The sequence below is a fragment of the Anomaloglossus baeobatrachus genome, chromosome 3 (assembly GCF_048569485.1).
Source record: "Anomaloglossus baeobatrachus isolate aAnoBae1 chromosome 3, aAnoBae1.hap1, whole genome shotgun sequence".
NCBI classification, from domain to species: domain Eukaryota; kingdom Metazoa; phylum Chordata; class Amphibia; order Anura; family Aromobatidae; genus Anomaloglossus; species Anomaloglossus baeobatrachus.
The window spans coordinates 116,549,598-116,567,254 of NC_134355.1; the positions used below are offsets into that span (position 1 = coordinate 116,549,598).

At 44.1% G+C, this 17,657-nt stretch overlaps 1 protein-coding gene across 1 annotated transcript in view; it reads right to left on the reverse strand.

Moving 5' to 3' along the window:
- SLC24A3 (solute carrier family 24 member 3) overlaps positions 1-17,657 on the reverse strand; it is a 628,867-nt gene that overhangs the window by 176,467 nt on the left and 434,743 nt on the right. Inside the window, exons 4-5 of the mRNA XM_075339395.1 lie at positions 11,660-11,734; positions 2,740-2,824 (exon numbers count right to left, since the gene is read on the reverse strand). Coding sequence (XP_075195510.1) covers positions 2,740-2,824; positions 11,660-11,734 — 160 coding nt within the window. The remainder of the gene's footprint in view (positions 1-2,739; positions 2,825-11,659; positions 11,735-17,657) is intronic.

Consider the following 17,657-nt stretch of genomic DNA (forward strand, 5'->3'; position numbering starts at 1 on the left):
ACAATAGAAGTTCCAAAAGGCATAAATGTGTTTATTTTCTATTGTGTGCATAATGATATTTTGGAACATTTCTGCACGCCTTCATTCAGCCGGTCCCTGCTCTTCAGAATGGCTTTTATGGGACTGAATGAAAAGAATTCTTTCCAATTAGACAGTGAATGGTAGAAACTGACATTGTGGTTTTGTGGTCTCTGAACTGTTTTATGGCTTGAATGACTTACAATGTCTAATAAACTTCTGATGAAGCCTATGAAAAAGATGTGTAAAGTATTAAATCTATGAGTACAAACCAGCTGCAATGGGGCACTGTGGGATGGGTTGTGCCCTGGAAGAGTTTCAAGCTATGAAATGACACCGGTGGCCATTTATAACCAGCAAAGAACTGGACATGTAAACCTCTGTTACTGTATGTGTAGCACCACTGAGCTACTCATGGCACTACAGGGAACTGCATCCTCACGGGGATGCAGGGCCTACCCCCTGGGACCTGGACAACAGTGCCAGCAACACATAGACACACCAAAATCCTAGTTACCACTCCACACCAGAGGCAATTGGCTAGTCGGACACAAGGGGATGGCCACTTAGAAGGTGGAGCCAGACCAGACGGGACTACACAATCTTAACCGCAACATGCAGGTGGTGTCACACAAATGACTTTACTCTCCCCTGTAAATACTCCCCATTAAAAAAAGCACCCAGGGCACGGGACTGGGCAACGGCCACCAAAGTGACATTCCCCAGTGATACACTGCCCGGGACCGAGTACCCCATTCCCTGTGTGACACATATGTACCTGTCCTATCTATATTTCTATGTCTATATTTCTAGGTGAATGACCAATGCCTTGCAGTAATCTTCGGGACAGGTCCAGTTTATTGGTGGATCCTGTGATATCTATATATACAACAATATGTACAGTTAGGTCCAGAAATATTTGGACAGTGACACAATTTTCGCGAGTTGGGCTCTGCATGCCACCACATTGGACTTGAAATGAAACCTCTACAACAGAATTCAAGTGCAGATTGTAACGTTTAATTTGAAGGTTTGAACAAAAATATCTGATAGAAATTGTAGGAATTGTACACATTTCTTTACAAACACTTCACATTTTAGGAGGTCAAAAGTAATTGGACAAATAAACCAAACCCAAACAAAATATTTTTATTTTCAATATTTTGTTGCGAATCCTTTGGAGGCAATCACTGCCTTAAGTCTGGAACCCATGGACATCACCAAACGCTGGGTTTCCTCCTTCTTAATGCTTTGCCAGGCCTTTACAGCCGCAGGCTTCAGGTCTTGCTTGTTTGTGGGTCTTTCCGTCTTAAGTCTGGATTTGAGCAAGTGAAATGCATGCTCAATTGGGTTAAGATCTGGTGATTGACTTGGCCATTGCAGAATGTTCCACTTTTTTGCACTCATGAACTCCTGGGTAGCTTTGGCTGTATGCTTGGGGTCATTGTCCATCTGTACTATGAAGTGCCGTCCGATCAACTTTGCGGCATTTGGCTGAATCTGGGCTGAAAGTATATCCCGGTACACTTCAGAATTCATCCGGCTACTCTTGTCTGCTGTTATGTCATCAATAAACACAAGTGACCCAGTGCCATTGAAAGCCATGCATGCCCATGCCATCACGTTGCCTCCACCATGTTTTACAGAGGATGTGGTGTGCCTTGGATCATGTGCCGTTCCCTTTCTTCTCCAAACTTTTTTCTTCCCATCATTCTGGTACAGGTTGATTTTTGTCTCATCTGTCCATAGAATACTTTTCCAGAACTGAGCTGGCTTCATGAGGTGTTTTTCAGCAAATTTAACTCTGGCCTGTCTATTTTTGGAATTGATGAATGGTTTGCATCTAGATGTGAACCCTTTGTATTTACTTTCATGGAGTCTTCTCTTTACTGTTGACTTAGAGACAGATACACCTACTTCACTGAGAGTGTTCTGGACTTCAGTTGATGTTGTGAACGGGTTCTTCTTCACCAAAGAAAGTATGCGGCGATCATCCACCACTGTTGTCATCCGTGGACGCCCAGGCCTTTTTGAGTTCCCAAGCTCACCAGTCAATTCCTTTTTTCTCAGAGTGTACCCGACTGTTGATTTTGCTACTCCAAGCATGTCTGCTATCTCTCTGATGGATTTTTTCTTTTTTTTCAGCCTCAGGATGTTCTGCTTCACCTCAATTGAGAGTTCCTTAGACCGCATGTTGTCTGGTCACAGCATCAGCTTCCAAATGCAAAACCACACACCTGTAATCAACCCCAGACCTTTTAACTACTTCATTGATTACAGGTTAACGAGTGAGACGCCTTCAGAGTTAATTGCAGCCCTTAGAGTCCCTTGTCCAATTACTTTTGGTCCCTTGAAAAAGAGGAGGCTATGCATTACAGAGCTATGATTCCTAAACCCTTTCTCCGATTTGGATGTGAAAACTCTCATATTGCAGCTGGGAGTGTGCACTTTCAGCCCATATTATATATATAATTGTATTTCTGAACATGTTTTTGTAAACAGCTAAAATAACAAAACTTGTGTCACTGTCCAAATATTTCTGGACCTAACTGTATATACAGGGGAACGCGCTGTTCTAACTGCTCATCTGCGCAATCCGATAGATACTGAATTAGGCAAAACAAAAATCTAAAAAAATCTGTTTAACATAGAAAACACGATTTAAACAATAGGTCATTTTTTTGCTGACACATTTTCTTTAAATTAGGGGTTTGAACATACCTATCACAGATGTAAACAGCTCTGGAGCGGAGCTGCCAGCTGCCATAAATGTAGCTCCAGCCACATCTTCACTGAGCTGCAACCTCTGTAGAGAGAGGGGAGATATCAGATGTGTAACCGGGATGCCATCCTCTATAAGACACTACAATTAATAGTATAAATAAGTACAATCACTATACATTTCGTTGCTCATTTTTTACATAATCATCTTTTTGTCCGATACTCAAACTGATGCATTGCCCTTCTCCAACACAAAAATTATACATATTTATAGTAAAGGATAAATTACAGGAATGCGATCCACATCGGAATATGGTGTCTTTTACATATATTAATTCAAATTCACGTCAATGTTTAACCAACCCACAGGCCAATATTTCACATTGTATTTTCTGGATGCTCTGTCTTGATTATACAGATGATTGTGTTTAAGGCATCCATCCTCTGAATGCATTGTTCAGAGATCACGACTGTAAAAACATATATTAGACATTATGCATTTGTGGAGGTGACTGTGTTGAAAACCACAGGAAAAAAAACGTAACAACTAGTGATGAGCGAGTATGCTTGTCACTACTCGGTACTCGCACGAGTATCACTGTACTCGGGCTACTCGGCAGGTACAAGTACCGAGTACTTGTGGTCTTCATCCCTGCATGTTGGCGCTCTTTTGAGAGCCAGCCCTCATGCAGGGATTGGCTGGCAGACCACTGCAATGCCACAGCCCTGTTAGTTGTGGAATTGCAGTGATTGGCCGGCCCGCACAGCATGACCGAGCCTTTATACCGGCAGACGCGCTGTGCTCTGCACACAGCCATCTCATATTCCCTGCTTTCCCAGCCCACAGGCGCCTATGATTGGTTGCAGTGAGACACGCCCCCACGCTGAGTGACAGGTGTCTCACTGCACCCAATCACAGCAGCCGGTGGGCGTGTCTATACTGTGCAGTAAAATAAATAAATACATTATATGCGACAGTTCTGGCACTGTACCCGGCTCTTCCCGATTTACCCTAGTGCGTTGGCAAATCGGGGTAATAAGGAGTTAATGGCAGCCCATAGCTGCCACTAAATCCTAGATTAATCATGTCAGGCGTCTCCCCGAGAAACCTTCCATGATTAATCTGTAAATTACAGTTAAAAAACACACACACCCGAAAAATCCTTTATTAGAAATAAAAAACAATAACAAAGTCCCTCATCACCAATTTATTAACCCCGCCATAGCCCTCCATGTCCGGCGTAATCCACGGACCTCCAGCGTCGCGTCCAGCTCTGCTGCATGCAGGTGACAGGAGCTGCAGAATACACCGCCGCTCCTGTCAGCTTCACACAGCAACTGAGGTGAGTAGCGCGATCAGCTGCTGTCAGTCAGGTAACTCACGGCCACCCCTGGATCCAGCGGTGGCCGCGATTAACCTCAGTGACAGTCAGCTGATCGCTATACTCACCTCAGTTGCTGCGTGGAGCTGACCGGAGCGGCGGTGAGTAGCGCGATCAGCTGAGCTGTCACTGAGGTTACCCGCAGCCACCGCTGCATCCACCGCTGGATCCAGGTAACCTCAGTGACAGCTCAGCTGATCGCGATACTCACCTCAGTTGCTGCGTGGAGCTGACCGGTGCGGCGGTGAGTAGCGCGATCAGCTGAGCTGTCACTGAGGTTACCCGCGGCCACAGCTGCATCCACCGCTGGATCCAGGTAACCTCAGTGACAGCTCAGCTGATCGCGCGGCTGTCTTCAGTTGCTGCGTGGAGCTGACAGGAGCGGCGGTGTATTCTGCAGCTCCTGTCACCTTCATGCAGCACAGCTGGATGCGACGCTGGAGGACTGTGGATTACGCCGGACATGGAGGGTTTGTCGGGGTTAATAAATTGGTGATGAGGGACTTTGTTAGTGTTTTTTATTTCTAATAAAGGATTTTTTGTGTGTGTGTGTTTTTTAACTGTAATTTACAGATTAATCATGGAAGGAATCTCGGGGAGACGCCTGACATGATTAATCTAGGACTTATTGGCAGCTATGGGCTGCCATTAACTCCTTATTACCCCGATTTGCCAACGCACCAGGGTAAATCGGGAAGAGCCGGGTACTGTCCCAGAACTGTCGCATCTAATGTATGCGGCAATTCTGGGTGGCTGCTGACTGATATTGTTAGGCTGGGGGGCTCCCCATAATGTGGAGCTCCCCATCCTGAGAATACCAGCCTTCAGCCGTATGGCTTTATCTGGCTGGTATTAAAATTGGGGGGGACCGCACGCCGTTTTTTTTAATTATTTAATTATTTATTTCACTGCACAGTATAGACACACCCACCGGCTGCTGTGATTGGGTGCAGTGAGACACCTGTCACTCAGCGTGGGGGCGTGTCTCACTGCAACCAATCATAGGCGCCGAAAAGCAGGAAAGCAGGGAATACGAGATTGTTTAATGAGCGGCCGGCTTTTTCAAAAGAGGAAAAGCCGCCGGAGTTTAGTGAACAGCTGTGCAGCACTGCGGCAGTGATCGGGGAACGGTAAGTAAGAGAGAGGGGGGAGAATGACCGACAGACTGTGAGAGGGGGACAGACAAGACAGAGAGAGACCGACAGAGCGAGACCGACCGACGGGAGATAGAATGAAAAAAAAAATGACCGACATCGCTAGTAAAAAGCACAAAACGTGCGTTTTGGACATCGGAGTGCTACACAATGTTTTTACGTAAAATCTTTCATGTAATAATCTCAAAAAGTAACATACACCAGCTCTATCTCACTATTGGGTATGTGCCCTTAACATTTCCGCCATGAAAATTCATTTTGGTGTCATTTTGGAAGGTTTTCTGGTGAGTCCGTAAAAATGGCGTAAAACTCGGACAAAATTGTTCACAGCTGTGACTTTTGAGTGATAAATGCTTCAAGGGGTCTTCCTCATGCTGTTGCCATGTCATTTTAGCACTCTTCTGAGACTTTTGTGACATTTTTAGGGTTTCTACATGCTGCCGGGGGTCATTTCAGAAAAATACTCGGGTCTCCCATAGGATAACATTGGGCTCGGTGCTCGGGCCGAGTACACGAGTATCTTGGGATGCTCGGCCCGAGCCTCGAGTACCCGAGCTTTTTGGTACTCGCTCATCACTAGTAACAACATATATGACCTTGATTAGTTTATGAGCAGGAAGGGAGAATAGACCCTAATCTACACTGTATTGTGATCTCATGATCTGATTTTATATACATTCTTCATTGTGATACATGGTATGCAGAGGTGTCCTTCAATACCTTTTCTCTTAGCGCAAGATCAGTTTTGAAAAAACACTCCATGATCTAGAAATACTTTAATTGTAAAATGTCTATGCTTTATATGTCAATATGCAGCCAAACCATAGTTTTTGATGTGAATTGTAGCCTGTCAAGGGGTTTGCTAGTGTGCCTCCATATTGTAATGATTTTGATTAGTTAGAAATTGAAGCGGTAAAAAAAATATTGCGCAAATCTAAGAGTAAAGACATCTATAGTTATACATAAAATGTTATGCGTGTTTCATTAGAGTGTTTTAATAGACATTTGACAATGCCATCCATAAGTGATCAGGTTGTGGGCCCCACAACGATCATGATGATGTAGGAGGGTGGCAATTTGTTGCGTTCCCATTGTATTTAGGTTAATGTGTGGTACTTGTTTTTATTTTGTGAAATGTTCTTATTATTGTACTGGGTCTCATTCTCTTAGGCTGTAATTCTTTTTATTAGTCATCGCAGAGGTAGCTGTAGGGCTGGCGCTTGGTGGGGAGCAGAGATTGGGGGCAGTGAGAATTAGCTCCTGGTTCAAGTTCAGATAGGATTTGTACTGTGAGCTATGCAGAGGTAGACCACCACTATCAAGAACAGAAAGAGTGTGTGTGTCAAGCACTAAGGGAGCACATACAGCGGGAAGACCTACAGATACGGCAGGATCCTGTGTGAGGGTGACATGGGGCCATAGTCATGGGCAGAGGCGAGCCCTTGCTTCTAGGGAACGCTTCCCTTCTGGGCTGTACCCTGGCCACCTCCACAGTGCAACAAGGGACACCACAACTCCACTTCTTCAGACTTAATTCAGACAAGGAGTACAATACAACATTTAACACTTCTTTACTAAAGAATTACACAGTTTCTGTGCAGCACATTCACTGTGGACACAAAGCTTCAATGTTACAGGCTTGTTACAGTTTGGTTTCCTTTCACATATACCTGCAGACTGCTGCCTCCTACACATCCCTCCGGTTACTAAAGGAATATCTTCATCTCCTGATAATACCAGTGGCAGACAATGAATTTATAGAGTCCCACATGGCTCTAACCGCGTCCCCTCCCACAGGGATTCGTTTCACCACTTCACCACTGTCCCTATGCAGACCCATTTGCCCAGGTCAAAGTTAACTCTACCGAGACCGGTCCTATTGGAGTCAGTCGCTTCTCAGAAGTCCCACTAGAGCTAAGGACAGCTACTTCTGGACATGGGCAGTGCTCTGGACCTCTATGATGTGGCGTCGGAATATTTCCTTTTTTGGCTTTATGCATGTATTGTAATGGAAATTTTTTTATGGATTAATTAAAGTCTTGGATTTTAGAAGATTCTCTTGCTGGAATTTTTCTCTCTACTCCTACTCTACAGGAATGAACTTAAAGTGTTTTTCTGGCACAAAGGTACAAACATGAAAATAACACGTCCGTATGGCTGCGCGGTTCACCCACTTAGGATAACACTGGTCTCTTTTCCTCTTTTCCTAGTCTCTCCACACACTGCCTGCATATGAGAGTACTAGTCTCCATTTTATGGTATATACCACACCCTAGGGTGGGAATATGTGCGCAGCCGGACCCAACAATCTCTCTGAGTGCCTTTACAACTTGGCCCTGACATGCCATATTAACTCTCTCAGAAACATAATGTATTGGAGCTTGCTTCTGGGCTTACATCACAGAGGATAACCACCTCTGAGATACATATCTCCCATTGATCAAGTGTCTGGAAGCTATCTTCAATGCACATATAGCTCTTTCTAAGAAAAGTCACGCAATATCTTTATGTCCACTCCGTTCCTTCAGTACTGATAAATCAGTGGTTTAATTGAGATTTAAATGAGGCTGAAGAACTACAATAGATCTGAAGCCTCTGACACTCCAGCTCTATTAGCAACACAGTGCCGCCTCCTTCTGCTTGACTGACAGATTCTATACTGTGTCACTTCAGGCAAACAAGCTGTCAGTCAAGCAGAGGAAGCGGCACTGTGCAGTGAATTGAGCTTTAGTGACAGAGGGTTCTGTGTCACCCCCATGGAAGCAACCGAGCTGCTCAGATCCAGGCTCTCTGTGGCTCGAGGGTCTCTGGACCCGTGGTCGTGCGGCAACTGAAATGAAGGGGGAAGTATGTACAGGGGAATTTAGATCTAGTTCGTGACACCACCCGTGGTGTACGGTAATTGTGTACGGTAATTGGGAGTACCGCCACTGCCGTTGTGAGTACCCAGGGTGATGAAGTGGTGCAGCAAGGTGTCATAGCCCTCCACGGGTAGGGGGATGCCCCGGGACTCGGTGTGGGATGCCGTGGGATGCAGGGGTCACTCTCGTACTCACTCAGTCCATAAGCAGATGCGGACAACCGGGAAAAACAATTCTCTGGGTACCGCTGCCGCTGAGCGGAGCTCGTCCAGGTCCCGTCCCCTATAGTGTTGCCTGGTGATCCGTGACCTGCCTCCTGGCACTAAGTTTAACTTCAACATGGTGGCCCAGTAGAGTGAAACTTGCCGGGCCCCGCTCCCCAGTGTAGGCGCTTGCTCTCACGGCTCACGCTTGGGATTTTCTGGACCGTTTTTGATTTTAACGTCCTATCCCCCTCATTGCGCTAATGCCTTGATTATGGAGCGGGTGGGAACAGATCATAAAGGCTCCGTTCTCCTCAGGTGAATTGTCGGGTTGCCTGAAGCTACTCCCCAACCTAGGGTACGTGTACCCTGTCGTGCCTTTGGTCCCGGACTAGTGACAGTGCTAGGCTGCCGGCTGTCCTCCTCGACAGGTCCAGGTCCCTTGCCACAATCCCCTGCGTCTGGTGGTCCGACTCCTCTAGGGCCAGACCACCATCTGCAACCTAGACAGCTTCTCTTGGGAGCCACCGCTCCCGACCTCCTCTCATTCTCTGATTGACTACTCGTCACTGACTACACTCCTCACCTCCCCTCCCTGAACCCCCCGGTGGGCGACTCTATTCCACTCAAGCCGTTCACTGGTGTGCCTGGTGGGTGTGGTGCAGGGTGTATCTAGGATTTGATTTGCTGTTGGAGGCAACACTATTTAGATAGGGACCCATAACCATGAGGGACTTGGTATACTGCACGGAAGGGCAGTTTTTGCAGTACCCTGTGATGACCTGAAAGTCCAGGGGCGTCACAATTCAGATCTACAAATAGCTCTTCAGCCTCATTTTCATATAAAGTCAAATGCTGATCTCTCAAGTTAAGGACGAGTGAACTTGTCATGTAAAGGTATTGCTGGACTTGTCTTTGAAAAATCTACATGTACATATTAATAGTTTGGGGGGTGAATGTCTGATGACAGATTCCCTACAGAAGCTGAATAAACAGAAAATGGCTGTGTTTGTTCACAATAGCAAAGTGATCTGCATGGTTAAGAGACTTCTCTGACATTGGTTGAGGTTGGGCTTACATAACCATTATAGTCAAAACACAGGTCCCATGATTAAAAATCTCAGTGTAGCCCCAGCCTTCAATATAACACTGATTGAAGAAGTTATAGTTCAGAATTGAGCAAACGGACATCCTAATTTTCACTTTTTGATTGATGGTGACTGGTTGTGAACAGAAGAAACAACAAATGTCTAAAAACAAGTATTTTCCATTATTTAAAGATTTCTTCTGTCTTAAGCTACAAGTCCACAGTCACTCTCTGACTGCGGATTTGAGACTCCTCACATCACTTGCACTGCGTGCTGTGAGGATTCTCCAGTGCATGGTGCCAAGAGCTGGAGGTCATGCAATTTGCATACTTCTGGCCACATTCCAACTAGACTGTATTCAACCTCACTCAATCCACTTGCATTGAGCAAGGCTGGATATAGTCTAATGACTGTATGTATACAAATCACATACTTTCAGTCAAAAGCCTGCCACCAAAACCGGAGAATCCTCGCAACAAGCAATCCATTAGTTGTGGGGACTCACAAATCGTGTAGATTAAGACCGGATAACCGCTTTATTGTTAAATACATCAATTTAGAAATGGTACTACTGAATAGTATGTAGACCCCCAAAACAATTATCAGAGGCTTCTACAACAGTGGCAACTATAGACCTTAGTAGCAATAACATACACAAACCTCCATAACAGGCCCTAGCGGAAAGTAGCATTTGACAACCAAAATGTAATTGCCGACAGCTCTGATTTCGACGACTGACCATCCTAGCCTAATTGACTCCAGATCGCGTGGGAGACCCACCGGAACTACTGGGAGACAACATAGCAAAGGTGGAAAATGTGGCAAATGTACGAAAAGGGCCACATTCATTGTACAGTGGACAGCCCTTGTTAAATTACTGAGAATGCTGCAAATATACAGTAGATAACTCAACGGCAGTGTTATAGATAACACAAGCAGAAGAGCATACGACTACACTTCACTGATCAAAAAGTGTCAGCCCCAGTAGTTCTCCATTACAGGAGTCGTCCAATTTTAAAGGATCATTCTTTTCTTCCTAAGTGGGAATCATTGGATAGTGTTGAAAAAACTAGCAATTTTGCAATTTACTGTTTATTAAAATCTTCAGCTGTGCGTCACCTACTAACAGTTTTTTAGGCGCTTAGCTTAGCTTGTTGACTAGGAGAACGACCACCATTGCTGTTTAGCAGCAGTGGCCAAAACAAACAGCATTCAACAATACCCATATGTGAAGAAGAGAACCCTTTAATATCAGACTTCATTTATAAAAGGAGGACTTTCATGTTTTACACTATTGTTATTTTTATACCTTTATTATTATTGATCTACCTTCATGTTTTACACTATTGTTAGCAAGTGCAACTTGCCTTTTTTACGTTGAAATTTAGGAAGAAAATAGACACAGGAAATAGAAATGTAAAAAAAAATAACTGCTAAGTCAATGAGTAGGTCTGGAACTATGGTGAGTAGTTGGAAAAAAAAGAAAAAAGACTAAATCATGGGATCAGAATAGAAGTAGGAATCAGTACTGGAAAACAAACTCAATTGTGATACATTTTTCCATGTTCATGTATTTTAAGTCACATGGTGCTTTGGGAAGCAAGACTGGAAAGTTCCTAAGAATGAGCAGAATATAGATGATAACTGGCTGTTTATACTAACTGGTCACTGGTGCTTTACCTGGCACGCTTCCACAAATCTAAATCTGGAAGTCTGAGCTCTTCATGGGGATGTTTATGAGCTTGGTATGTGAAATGATTAGTGGTTCCAGTAAGAACCTTTATGGTAGAAAACAAAAAATAATATTTATCTGTCTGAGCCTTATACAAGCAATTCTACCAGAGATCGAACAATGGAAAAATTGGATACCATCAAGGACTGTTGGGTGTAAGTAATAAAGTAATTGGTGAATGGTGCCACGGTGGATGGTTATAAGACTATCTGAAGATGAAGGCTCTTTCTCCTCATGTCAACTTATTGTTGGTTGATACAAAGAACACAGAGAACAATGACTGGACCATCAGCCGCCATGGTTATGACTTTACATACTCCAGGTTGTTGGCTGAATGACCTGTCTAGACCATGATTTGCCAGTATGCAGCCTCTGAAATGTTTGATTATTATCATGTTTTATTCTTGTTGAGGACTTCTAGATGTAGTATTCTTATTCACTTTAAATTAACATCAATGAAATATATTTCTCGAAGAACACACCCATTAACTCATACTTACTTCACAAATTTTCTCCAAAGAAGGGACGAAGAAGTCATCACAGACAATTGCAAGAGCATAGAACATGTACATGGCCTGAGGGAATAAGAAAAAGACATAAATTCAGACATAGTGGATTTGGTAGGTAGTCACTAAATCTGACAATGCTCACACTATTCATGTCATATATCATCTGCTGGTTACGGAGAGCAGATTAATCGTAAATCTATATACAGTTATTGAAGGATGTAGACATCTTGAATTCTCTCACTCATTATAGTGACACTGACATGCTCTTATTGGATTTTAGTATAATTATCTGCTGAGTCTAAATGAATAAATGTATTAGCTAAAAATAAAAATAAAGTTTTATTTCCAGTCAGTTAGATAAGATGCTAAATAACAATATTAATGCAAATTACACCTATGACACCTATGACATTTGGAAAGTGCAAATTGAGGTTCTTCTCACATTAAAGGGAAACTGTCATCAGGCCCCTGCCAGTGAGCCCTTATATACAGTATTCTTGAATGCTGTATATTAGAGCCCAGGCTGCTCTGTATAACATAAAAAACACCTTTATAATAATCACCTGGGGGCGATGTTGGTCTGATGTGTGTCGCTGTTCATGGGTCTGGTGCCTCCTCTCTGCTGCGATCACCGTCCTCCTTCTTCTGAAGCCTGGGTGCATGACGCATCTCATGTCATCCACACTGGCTGGCATTGCGCTTCTGTGCAGGCATACTTTGATTTGCCCTGCTGAGGGCAGATCAAAGTATTGTAGTGCGCATGCACAGACAGTCACTGACCTTTCCTCGCACGTGCGCATTACAGTACTTTGATCTGCCCTCAGCAGGGCAGATCAAAGTGCGCTTGCACAGGACCGCAATGCTAGCCAGTGTGGATGATGTAGGACGTTTCATCCACACTAGGCTCAGAAGAAGGAGGACCGCGATTGCAGCAGAGAGGATTCGCCGTACCCAAGAGCAGCGACACACATCGGACAAGACCGCCCCCTAGGTGAGTATAATAAAGATTTTTTTTATGTCTACAGAGTGGACTGAGCACTTATATACAATGTTCTGGAATACTGTATATAAGAGCTCACTGGTGGTTACCACAGCTCATAAGGGAAAAACCTGGTGACAAATTCCCTTTAAAGCAGGGTTTGTAAATTGACTTTATTAATTCATCATGGTGGTTTAAAAATTACAATATCATCAGCAGCTTAGTCCCACAAGATCCAGCGCTGTGTCTCTGCTGATAGTGTACAGGCTGCAGTGGTTATGTCACATTAACAGCGCTGCAGGTCAGCAGAGGACGCCAGAGGCACTGACCCCAGTGATTAGCTGAAGCACTGTAGACATGATGTTACCAGTGCAGCCTGTACACAATTCTGGAGCAGCGGTAGAGGTGCAGTGCAGGACCTGGGGGATTGTAAGAATCAGCTTACATTATTCACTTTGATACGACCACAACCATATATTAAAAAGTTGAGAGGCCTAAAAGAAGTAAAATTAAAAAGTCCTAGTGACTAAAAGATGTGAAAGCCATTGCTTAAAGGGGTAATCTAACACAAAACACAGTGTAGCTGAATACACCTTCCATAGGCTGGTGAACTTTCCATGGACCATAACCTACAGCATATGTGTAAATGACTTCTTAACAAGATAATCACCCTCGAATCTGCTATGACAGAATCAGAATCAGTATTCATGCTTTGGTCTTGTACGCTCAAATGGCAACGTTTCAGTATAGAATTACAATGATATTCCCATCTACAAGATCCTATCCCAATATGTAACGTAGTAGGCATAATAATAATAATAGCAAATACTTCCAATTAGAAATGTAGTATTGTTCTCCTGATATAGCCATATCTCTTACTTCATGTGCAGGGCATTGCAGCTTAGGTATCCATGGTTACGACCATGAGCAACTAACTACATAACTAACTCTGACTACCTGAGTGAATGTAACCATGGATACCTAAACTACACATCAGGTAAGAAACATTTCGATATCAGGAGAACTATACTACATTTCTAATTGGAGGTATTTGCTAATATTATTATTATTACACCTACTACATATTGGGATGGGATCCTAGAGATGGGAATACCCCTTTAAGGCTTTATTTTTAACCTTTTTTTAACATTTGTAACATATTCTTTGTTTTGCTTTGAAAGTTCTGCTTCAATATATGGTATGTTTAAAATGGATTAATGAGATCTCCTTTGCTACCTCATGGACAGCATAACATAGAGGGGGAGATGCTAATTTGGATTATTTTGTATATAGGGAGAGATATCAATCACTATTTGTATAGCGGCAAGGGGTAATAGAGGCTTTCTCTAATAGTGTAGATAATTTGCTTGGAATCCAGACTATTGGATCTATGAGATTGAGATTGTATCCCTCAGGACTAGGCTTTAAAGGGAACCTGTCACATGATTCATGCTACCTAATCCACAGGCAACATGATCTGGTGCCTGACTGCATGGTTGTATCCGGGTATACTTCTCTCTGAAATCTATGGCGATTCAGAGACAATATACGGTAGCTAGAGGGGAGATTAGTCCGGATTACCCCTGGACGGCTTCTCCCAGCACTGCTAGAGGTGACTGACAGGTTTCCTCAATACTGAGAGACCTATCAATTACCTGGAGCGAGAGTGGAAGAAGACAGCCAGGGGTAAAGTCGGACTAGTCATCTATGGTCCTTGTCCAAATCTTAAGGCTGTGAGCAAAGTGTGCTTTTTTATGCGTTTTTGGTGCAGTTTTGTGACAAAAATGCATGTCTATCCTTATGCCAGCAAAGTCAATGGGAATTCTGAAGTGCTGTGAGCACATTATATTTTCCTTGCAGATTTGGGTGCAGAAAAAAATCTACAGCATGGCAATTGTTGGTACTCTTTTTCAGACAGGCTGGAGGCACGTCTGACTGCAACCAATCATAGTTGTTAGGATAGCCGGGGGGCGGGAAAAGCACTGCATATGGATGAGCAGTAATGAGCGGACCAGGAAGTAAAGGAGAGGCCGCGGAAGCAGTGTACAGGCGCAACGGAGCCTCAGTAAGTATGAAGCGCTTGCTTCATTCTTATTTTCTTTATTTTTCCTTTTTTTTTTATTCCTCTAGTTTCCGGATCAAACACCCAGAATCCCGGGTCCGGCACTCGGGTAACTTTGAAACCGCGCGGATCCAGACTATTAGGCTATGTGCGCACTAGAAATGTGAAGTTTCTCAAGAAAATTTCTTGAGAAACTTCTGCCAGGGAAAGATTTCCGGACCTGCGGAAAAAATCCGCACGTGGTTTTGCCGCGGATTTGCCGCGGATTTACCGCAGATTTACCGCGGATTTACCGCAGGTTTGTCCCTGCAATAAATAATAAAGATAATCGATAGACAGATAATGGATAGAGGGATAGATGGATAGATGAATAGATAGATAGATAGAGGGATAGATAGATGAATAGATGAATAGATAGATAGATAGAGGGATAGATATATAGATGAATAGATAGATAGATAGAGGGATAGATGGATAGATAGATAGAGGGATAGATGGATAGATAGATAGAGGGATAGATGGATAGATAGATAGATAGATAGAGGGATAGATAGATAGAGGGATAGATAGATAGATAGATGAGAAAAACCTATATAATGTTCCACCTCCCTGCATTTTCTAAGCTGGCACCCTTTAGTGACTTTCATGTGGCACTAAAGGGTGCTTAGCCTTGTATTTAGCCATAAAATAAATAAATAATTAAAAAAAAACGACGTGAGGTCCCCCCATTTTTTGTAGCCAGCTAGGGTAAAGCAGACGGCTGCAGCCTGCAGACCACCGCTGGCAGCTTCACCTTGGCTGATAATCCAAAAGAGTGGGCACCCCACGCTGTTATTTTAAATTATATAAATAATTTAAAACAAAAAACGTGCGGTCCCCCCCATATTGGATCATCAGCCAAGGTAAAGCGGACAGCTGGGGTCTGATATTCTCAGACTAGGGAGGTCCACTGTTATTGGACACTCCCCAGCCTAAAAATAGCAGGCCGCAGCCGCCCCAGAAGTGGCGCATCCATTAGACGTGCCAATCCTGGCGCTTTGCCCCAGCTCATCCCGCGCCCTGGTGCGTTGGCAAACGGGGTAATATATGGGGTTGATGCCAGATGTGTAATGTCACCTGGAATCAAGCCCTGGGGTTGGTGAGGTCAGGCATCTATCAGATACCCGACATCACCAACCCAGTCAGTAATAATAAAAAAATAGACAACAAAAAAAGTTTTATTTGAAAAAACACTCCCCACATAGCCTCTTTAACCAATTTATTGAAAAGAACAATCAATCCACGTCCGGCGTAATCCAATAAGGGGGGGGGGGTCCCACGGCGATCCATACCATAGTCGCTGTCCCAGTCAATGAAGAACAGAATGTTCCCCATTGGCTGGGAGAGCTGTGCAGTGACCTGAGCTAACATCAATAGGTCAGCTCAGGTCACTGCAGGGGATGACGAGCGCTGCCATCAGGAGCATAGATGAGATCATTACCTTCTGTGATCATCTCCTGTACTGCTGATGTCAGCGCTGTCACTGACTTCTATGCCCGCCGCGTTGTCAGAAGTATCGCGAGAGCCCGTGACGTCACCGCTAGTGACAGTCTCGGGCCGCTCGCGAGACGGGCATAGACAGCAGTGACAGCGCTGACGTCAGGAGGCAGGAGATCGTCACAGCAGGTAATGATCTCACCTCCTGACAGCAGCGATCGTCATCCCCGCGGCCGCCAGCAGTGCAGGGTGTCAGTGTCTGCCTGCACTGCCGCGTGACAGGCTGCTGACACTGCGGGCACACACTGACACCCTGCAGTGCAGTGTCAGTGTCTGCCTGTGTCAGTGTCTGCCTGCGCTGCAGCGTGACAAGCTGCTGATACTGCGGGCAGACACTGACACCCTGTAGGGCAGGCAGCCGCGAGGCTGGAGCAGGACACAGACTGCACGGGCACCTGGAGGTCGCACGGAAGTGCTTCTGTGCGGCGTCCAGGGAGTGTGACGTCTGTGTTTACTCTGCTTCGCTTCCTCTTCCTGGCATAATGACATCGCTTCCTGCAAAACCGCAGGCAGCGATGAGCATTCCCGCAGGTAAATCGCGGCTATTCCGGTGGTATACCGCACATCATTGCTACCTGCGGAATACCCCCGGAATACCGCAGGTACCTGCGGAAATTAATGGACATGCACATTTTCTCAAGAAAGTTTCTCGAGAAAATTTTCTCAAGAAATTTTCTTGAGAAAAATCCGCACAGTGCGCACAGCTATTTTTTTTTCTCATTGAATTTCATGGGAAATGTCTGCACAAAGATTGCAGACATTTCTCAAGAAATTTCCGGGGCAAATCCGCGGGTAAATCCGCAGGTAAAAAGCTCTAGTGCGCACATAGCCTTACAGTCTGGGTCTACCCATCACTAGGCAGCATGAATCAGGTGAGAGATTCCCTTTAAAAGGCATTTCAACAGAAATACTTTCTTTCACTAAAAGCTGTTAAAAAGCTGAGGAAAAGAAATACAAAGTATATCAGAGTCCCAGAACTTCTTATTGTAGAAATAATACATCTAATTTACATTAAACTGGAAAACCCCTTTAACCTAGATTTATTTCGTTCCCTTAGCTTTTAAACTGTAAAAGAAACGTCTGTACATAAAAGTGACTTCAATGCATAATATTAATTGCGATTAATGTGTCAGAATATCAAATGCCTACCCTTAAGTAAACTTTAGTTCCACTGAAGAAATGCTAAAAAAACAAGCCTTCTTGGTAAGATCTTGCAGTGAAAACAATCAATTGTCCATGCATGAAAGCTTCCCACTAGTCTTTATACTCTGAGACTATTGTGTTCAGAATCTCCAGAAAATATGAAAGATTTATACTCTTTTCGCTTGGCATTGTGTGTATGAAGAGGGATAAATTCCGCATGTGCTGAAAGCTGTTTAATGTCCCTGTGTCCTTAGATGTCATGAAAATGA